Below are 8,263 nucleotides of genomic sequence, written 5' to 3' on the forward strand. Positions count from 1 at the left end.
AGAGCGATTAGAACATGCTGTAGGTATTACAGGTACTGCGCTGCAGTGGTTTGTATCATATCTATCTAATAGACTCCAGTTTGTACATGTAAATGGAGAGTCCTCTTCACACACTGAGGTTAATTATGGAGTTCCACAGGGTTCAGTGCTAGGACCAATTCTGTTTACATTATACATGCTTCCCTTAGGCAGCATCATTAGAAGACATAGCATACATTTACACTGCTATGCAGATGACACCCAGCTCTATCTGTCCATGAAGCCAGATAACACACACCAATGAGTTAAACTGCAGGAATGTCTTAAAGACATAAAGACCTGGATGGCCGCTAACTTTCTGCTTCTTAATTCAGATCAAACTGAGGTTATTGTACTCGCCCCTGAAAAGCTTAGAAATATGGTATCTAAGCAGATTCTTACTCTGGATGGCATTACCTTGGCCTCCAGTAACACTGTGAGGAACCTTGGAGTCATTTTTGACCAGGACATGTCCTTCAACGCACATATTAAACAAATATGTAAGACTGCGTTCTTCCATTTGTGCAACATCTCTAAAGTTAGAAATATCCTGTTAAAACTGGCTCCTCCCCTCCACCCCAGCCGGTCGCAGCAGATGGCCCCGCCCCTCTTCCTGTTAAAAGGGAGTTTTTCCTTCCCACTGTTGCCTAATCATTGGGGTTTTCTCTGGATGATTGTGGGGTCTTTACCATCGCCTTGAGGCGACCGCTGTTGTGATGAATGGAACTGAGTTGTTGCCTCGGTGCTGTGGTCTGTTTATCCTCTGCGCTGTGGGATGTGGGTCATGTGTTTGGAGGTTAAAAGGAGTGGAGTTTGGCTGGTTTTGATTTCTAGCCGAGTGTCAGATTGTTGATGCCACAGCGCTGAACACGATGAGGGCGTATGGAGCTTTAAATCTGTTGCCTGCAGTAACGGTTTTACGAAGCACTTGTGTGGGCGACAGCAGCAGCATGTGACCTGGGATGTAACTGAATAGGGGACTATAGGTGGTGTTTGATTCAGTGCGATGGAAGCAGCAGGCTCAGGCAGGTGTAACTGAAGACTAAGGCTTCTTTCAACACATTTCAATTTGTGTTTCTCTGAACGCGCTCTGCCAGCACGAGAGAATAAATGGAAAATGGATAACACTTCCCCTTGTTCCCACTTGTGTTGTGTGCAGCCCCGATGTGCTGCTGCATTCTTGATGAGCCGCCCAGCTGCGGTCCATGCGGGTAGTTTCTGATAAGTATAGCCCTCAGTGCAGAAGTTCAGTACAACAAAGTGCTCCTGACACCTGGGCCAAATATTTTGGGCGAGTTTCTGTTTGCAAAGTTGAGACAGAAGTGCAGCGATTATTACGAGCCATAAGATGTGATCGGCAACAAAGTGTTGAGAGAAATCAGAGAAAACAGCAGAGTGGTCGTTTTTCCTCCCTCATCTCTGACTAATCTGGTCCTTTATACAGAGTCTGCATCAAGGTTATTACAGTGAGCTCGAACAGAAACCACTGAAATAAAAATGAACTGAACGAGAGAAAAGAATCCTCCCTCGTTAGCACCAGTGCTTCCTGTTCATCTCAGTCACAGGAAGTGAATCCTTGTCACAGATAAACCCACTGACAGGGTGTTTTTGGTTTGTGGATGGATGAGTAAATCTTATTTTATGTGCCATCCATCCCTCCTCTGCTTCTTATCCTTGTTAGGTCACAGGGGGGGGGCTAACACACAGGCAACCATTCACCCCACTATCTGCATGTCTGTGGACTGTGGGAGGAAGGCGTTGTACCCGGGGAGAAGCCCTGCAGGAAGACCCCAGCCTGATGGTGGAAGTGAACTCCTTGCTGTGAGGCAACAGTGCTAACACTGTGCTTTCAGGTTTCATTCACAGACAGCATGTTTCTGCCTGTGATTTCGTTTGTATTTTCACTTCCTCCATTTCCCAGAATGCCAGTTACGCGTGGGCTATCTGTCTGTGGTGCTGTATACGCTGCACTGTACGTGTGCACGCTTACTGCACGGGCCAGGTGTGTCTGCAGCAGTGATCTCCATACAGATGTGTATGTGGGGATACCTGCACAGTATTTTCTCACGGCGTTTAAAACCCGACACTCAACAGGTGGAGCTATAAACAGTAACAGGAAGGTGTCCGTGTCTGTTTTCTCCTCAGGAGCCCTGAAGAAAAACCTGACAGGCGAGCAGATCAAAGAAGACCTCCTGACATTAGGTACACATCCGAGTCCTCTGTGCCTCAGAGTCATTCTCACAGTAGTCGTATTAGTTACTGTCACGTTTGTGTTAATGAAAGCCAACCTGCTCACTCTGATCATTTTTCAGGACTGAGCGAGGAAAAGTCGGCTCACTTCTCACTGCAGGTAAGTGAAGTAGTGCTAAAGGTAAATGGAAAGCTGCTTATGCAGCGCTTTTCTGCCTCATTCACACAAGCGTGCTGTTTCTAAGTGCTTCCTGTCTGACATTCACGCATTCATAGAGCAACATGGGGTTTGTATCGTGGCATGCAGACTGGGATCAAACCACCTGACCAAAGCCACGCCCTTTACGTGTGCCAAACTTTCCACTACTATTAAAGACGTCATAGATGGTTCAAAGGGCCTTCTAGGACTCTGGACTTATTTCTGTGAGTGGCTGTAGCTCAGGAGGTAGAGCAGGTCATCAATGATCGGAAGGTTCCTGGCTTCCCCTCGTCTGCGTGCCAAATATCCTTGGGCAACATACTAACCCCAAATTGCTCTCCGACGCATCCATCGAAGTATGAATGTGTGTGAATGCTAGTTAGAATGGGTGAATGCACAAGTTGTGTGAAGCGCTTTGAGTGCTCAGAAGAGTAGAAAAGCGCTATATGAGAACCAGTCCATTTACCATTTCTTCACCAGCTAACATGTTGTGTTTACTGTGGGTAAATCCTGCAGCTCCTCTTCTGTAGCCTGCTGCAGCTTTATTTACATCTGCACCATGAACACGTCACAGGCTGAGGCTGTAAGCGCGTCACGGGGCGTCAGGTATCTGCTGGCTGTTGCTCGAAGCAACGCCAAGAACTGAACTGTTCCAGATCGATCCAGCACACTTTAACCTCTGTGTAACTAACACTCCCACGGTGGTGGCTACACGAGGATGGTCAGCCAGCTAGCTGTGCCTTAGCTCGCCATCATTGTGATGCTCAGGCTGCACATGCTGACTCGTGTAAAACAACAGGGAGGAGCACGTGTGTCCGTTTGGGCCGAAGCTAGCTGACAGGTGTTAGCACGTGTTAGCACTAGGGCTGCCACAAACGATTATTTTGATAGTCGACTAGTCACCGATTATTTTTGCGATTAGTCGACTAATCAGATCATCATCCATTAGACGTAAAACTACAGCTTATATAACTATCATTAGCTTACAGCTTTAAGTGTTTAAGGTCTGTGCTAACTAAAAATAAAGACAAGATGATAGTTTATTAAATTTTAATGAAATTTGCAATTGTTTCGGTGAAGTTTAATAAACTCCTTGCTATCTAAAATATAACAGGACACCGGAGTAAATTCTGGAGCATCTCACACTTCTGATAATCAGCTGTCTGCTTGACTTTATTCAGCTGTGTAAAAACTATAACTTTAATCTCAGCCAAACCGATTTACTCAGGAACAAATAAAATACTACAAAAAGCCAAACAATAACATTTTAAGTTATCTAAGTGACTCATATATATTTAACCTGAGTAGCGAAAGACGGCGGTGGGTTTGAAAACGATTTGCGGGGAGTCCGGTGTTCTCACGGCGCTAGTGACCTAGCCCCCGGCTAGCTATCGAGCTAGTGGGTAACAGACGTCTCTGAAAACGTCGGAGCGCTTTTGAAAATATGCGGTGTCCTGATAAACTGAGCAGATATTTGAGGTTTACACAGCTACATTCTCGCCTGAAAATATGTTAAACGTTTATTTTGTGACCCAGAAAGAATAATAAGAATAATATTCAAACTAACTAGCTGCCGCCATTGTTGGAAACCAAGCTGGGCCGCGCTATGAATTCTGGGACACAGCTTCTTCTTCTTCGGGGTTTAACGGCAGCTGGCATCCTTGTACATGCAGTGCTGCCATCTTCTGTTTCAGTCCGTTATTACACTCTTAAATCCTGCTACTTATTCCTGCGTCTTTTGGGATCTTACAAAGCTTCAAACGACGCGTCGACTATTAAATCAGCCGTCGACGATTTTGATAGTCGACGTAATCGTGACTAGTCGACAAATCGTGGCAGCCCTAGTTAGCACTGACTCAGTGTCGTTGATAAAACTTGTTCTTACTCAGGCAACCTTTAAACGGTGAACACGTGTCTCAGGAGTCTGATGTGATCTGTGTTCCTGCAGTGGGCGGAGCACTACGCAGCGCTGACCAGGCTCGCTGTCGGGCAGACTCTGATGGTCAACCAGCTGGTTGACATGGAGTGGAAGTTTGGAGGTAAGAAGGAGCAAACCTAGCGTGCACGGCAAATTTGGCTCACATTAGAGGTTCAGTCTGAGTCTGTCTGTGAGCGCGTCCGCCCTCTGAGCACATTTGAACCCCTCGGTGTGTGCAGCCGATGGAAGCTGAATAACAGAGCTAACCATGACGCGCCTCACTGTTTCAGGCGCAGACGTGACACAGCGACCGTCCTGTTTGAGTGTTTTTATCACGCTGTGTTTTGTCGTCCCACAGTGACTGTTGGCACCAGTGAAATTCAGAAATTGGGCACAGTCTTCCTGCAGGTACAACAGCGCTCCACACACACATGTGGGGTATTCATATCCTGTGGGAACATCTAATTGACATAATGCTTCCCCTAACCAAACTGTAACCCGGACACTAAAACCACATTTTGATTCTCAATAATGTCTTCAAACTTGTGGAGACTGGTATTTTGGTCCCCACAAAGATATGAAAACACACACAGCATCGTTGTTTTGTTGAACACGTTGTGTTTGGTTGCAGCTGAAGCTCGTGGTCAGAAAGGGGAATTCCACTGAAAACGTCTACATGGGTGAGTGATGATGTCACTCGTACCTGAAGTTTTGCACACCTTGAATGTCTTTCTTTCCAACTGCTCGAGTCTGTAACAGGAAGCTTTAAGTTACTCTGACGGTTGTTTCTGCAACTCAGGACACAAAACTTAGATAATGAACAGATGCTGCGAGTGAAAAAGACTGTAAGAAATGTAAAAAGGAACTCGTCTGGTTTAATCGTGTAAACTTCGTAAATGAAAAATCAGTTCCTCCACCCGATGCTCTCAGAGTCAGCCGACCTACAGATCTTCAATTCAGTTTTATTTATACAGCGTCAAATCACAACAGTCACCTCAAGGCGCTTTATATGGTAAGGTAGATCCTGCAGTAATACATACAGAGAAAAACCCAACAATCAAATGGCCGAGCAAGCACTTTGGCGACAGTGGGAAGGAAACGAGAAGAAACCTCCGGCAGAACCAGGCTCAGGGAGGGGCGGGGCCATCTGCTGTGATTGGTTGGGGTGAGAGAAGGGAGACAGGATAAAGACATGCTGTGGAAGAGAGACAGAGGTTAATAGCAGGTATGATTCAATGCAGAGAGGTCTGTTAACACGTAGTGAGTGAAGAAGAAACACCCAGTGCATCATGGGAGTCCCCCAGCAGCTGTACCTATCGGTCTTTAAGTCTGACTTCATTAACCACGTCTGGGTCCAAACTCCCAGGTCCCAAAGTCAAACAAACTCTGCAGCATCACTAAGAGTCACAAACTGTCTAAGTTCTTTCATCTTTAATAAAATGATCAGCATTGCTGCTTTACCAGGTGTAACTATGAAGTTTAACATCCAGGCATCCATGAAAACAGGATTTATTAAATTGAATGGATTTAGCAGGAAGTTAGCTCGCTAGCTTCATGCTAAGCATGATATAGCATGTTCTGACAGAGATTTCTGAAACATTCAAACGTACAGCTCTGCTATCACTTCCAACATAAATGAAGACAGAAAACTAAACAGCAGTGACGTTTGTAGGGTTACTGAAGTTGGGCTAGCTGCTATATAATGATGTGCTACGTGACCGCTAGCGACACAGCTATGTTAGCATAGCATAAACACAGTGAAGCTGGAGGATGAACGCTAACTTTTTCCACTCGATAAAAGTTAACGTGAAGGTTCCTGATGGTTAGGCATAAATGCAGTCCAAACTTCAGCCAGAAAAACAACTGAGATAATCCATCCACAATACCAGGTTAGTCATGAATATACTGCTGCAGGGCTGTAGCTACATCATAAGGGTTTCAAATGAACAGCAGTAATAAAAACTGAGACAGTGATCACTGACTGCTTTTAGGGGCTTCAGATTAAATAGAACAAAACATTAAAACATGTTAAAAACACAACAGCCTTAATAAACGCAGAGTAGTTTGGACCGGAAGCAGGATTCGTCACGTCATCACCTAAAGACCAGATTGCAGCATAACTAAGGGAGGATTCGGGGTCACCTGGTCCAGCCCTAACTATATGCCTTAGCAAAAAGGAAAGTTTGAGCCCGATCTTAAAAGTAGAGATAGGTAAATGCTGCAGTGGTCGTAATTCAGGTGTGCTTTTTGGGTGATTTTGATTGGCTCTTATGTGTAGCAGGGAGGAAATGACCTCACAAACAGCAGCTGTAGATTTTAAACCGCTCCTCTGTATTTTAATTCCTCTTGAAGAGAGTATTCCTGGTTTGGAGCTCTCCCAGTTTTTCACGTTTTCCTCCACAGATGCAAAAACCTTTCATTTCTGTCTCTGACAGGAAGTCGTCCTTTTTTGTCTCTTCCCTGCAGAACTGACGCTGCCTCAGTTTTACAACTTCCTGCACGAGATGGAGCGAGCCAAGGCCAGCATGGAGTGCTTCAGCTGAGCGCGTGTGTGTCCGTGTGTGTGTTGTATGTACTGGTTGAATTTGTGTGCGTGTGACATTTTTACCTGAAATGAGTCAATAAACTGAGGAGTAACCTGTCATTATCTGCTGTTTTCTCCCCCTGTGGGAAACAGTCTGTCAGCACGACGACACCTGGGTGAGATCAGCGGGAACATTTTGACACTTCCATCAGAAACCAGACCTGTTCGATCGAGTTCAGGCCTGCTGTCTCTTACTGATGTAATAAATTATTACTAAAACAAACACGAATTAGCTGCAATAACAGGTTAAATGCAGGCGAAATGAGCAGCAGCCAGAGACGGGCGTGCAGTAAAGGCCACACAGGGATGCGTACGAGCCTGGAGGCACATGTCAGAGCGCTCAGTGGCTCATCGGTGCAAGCGCCGTTTCAGCCCTCGGCTCCGAAACCACTTCAGACGTCTGTGATAATTATCTGCTGATTATTCCTCAGCAGTCTGTCTGCTCGAAGACAGGAAGTTGCCTTTATTCTGAAGGGTTTTCCCGCCTACTTTATATCTTTGTACAGCATCTGCAGCTCCTCCTTTACGTACTGACGATACTTTCTGACATTAGAGAGCTGCGATACGCGGCTGTCACAGAAACAACCTAAACCACATTAAAGTAACTCGCCTACACAGCATGACATCATCTACACAGCATGACATCATCTACACAGCATGACATCATCTACATACTCAGAGGACCTGGAGGAATCTCTGTGCGCAGGGACGATAACCGTGACCTTCAAACATCCGTGCACGGGCTCAGGAACGCTCCCGTCTGCGAGCGGCTCGGCGTGCCGGCCCTAAAAAAGAGAAAAAGCCTCCAGTCAGTTGGACGTGTCGTTTGTCTTTCTCAAAACCAGGACTCAACGCACCACCGCTCCCCGTCGCTGTCTGCCACACCTGACTGCATCAGCGGGTCGTGCCCTCCGACTCTCCCGTCCTGCTGTGTGTAACCTTCACGCCCTTCCCTGCGCTGGCTGTCTCGGACAGACGAGCTTGTCCTCATTAGAAGCACGGCTCCAGGCCGAGCCCGTCTTTCTGCTCACGCTTCCACGTATCTGTGCGTGGATCCGTCCTGCTGCGTTTCCTGGGATGTTGCGTAAACGGATTCAGTGAAAACTCAGGATTCCCCGTATTTAGCAGAAAATGAAATGTTCCACATAGCTCTGCGGCGTGTCCTGTCACGCCTCGCTCTCACCTGGCCGTCTGCCCCCACAGTAAACAGCAAATCCAGGCTGTGGTCATGTGGAAATCATGAACGAACCAAAGTTTTTGACAAACTCAGACCAATCAAGGACCGAGCGTCTGGGAGTGCTGATGGAACAGCCAATCAGGGCAGTTGTTTATGTTTATTTCTTGATTTTAAAAA

The 8,263-nt window shown here is 46.3% G+C and overlaps 1 protein-coding gene across 3 annotated transcripts in view; it reads left to right on the plus strand.

Moving 5' to 3' along the window:
- The window catches only part of commd7 (COMM domain containing 7), an 11,807-nt gene extending 4,838 nt beyond the window's left edge, over positions 1–6,969 (plus strand). For 2 of the 3 annotated variants that reach the window (XM_014410237.4, XM_014410238.4), the window contains exons 4-9: positions 2,164–2,220; positions 2,331–2,368; positions 4,356–4,446; positions 4,684–4,733; positions 4,957–5,005; positions 6,792–6,969. In XM_014410237.4, coding sequence (XP_014265723.2) covers positions 2,164–2,220; positions 2,331–2,368; positions 4,356–4,446; positions 4,684–4,733; positions 4,957–5,005; positions 6,792–6,868 — 362 coding nt within the window. In that variant the 3' untranslated portion in view covers positions 6,869–6,969. Of the gene's footprint in view, positions 1–2,163; positions 2,221–2,330; positions 2,369–4,355; positions 4,447–4,615; positions 4,734–4,956; positions 5,006–6,791 lie in introns of those variants that run through there. The other variant, XM_014410239.4, reaches the window with a different exon arrangement.
- The last annotated feature ends 1,294 nt before the right edge of the window (positions 6,970–8,263 follow it).

The sequence above is a fragment of the Maylandia zebra genome, linkage group LG20 (assembly GCF_041146795.1).
Source record: "Maylandia zebra isolate NMK-2024a linkage group LG20, Mzebra_GT3a, whole genome shotgun sequence".
Lineage (NCBI taxonomy): Eukaryota > Metazoa > Chordata > Actinopteri > Cichliformes > Cichlidae > Maylandia > Maylandia zebra.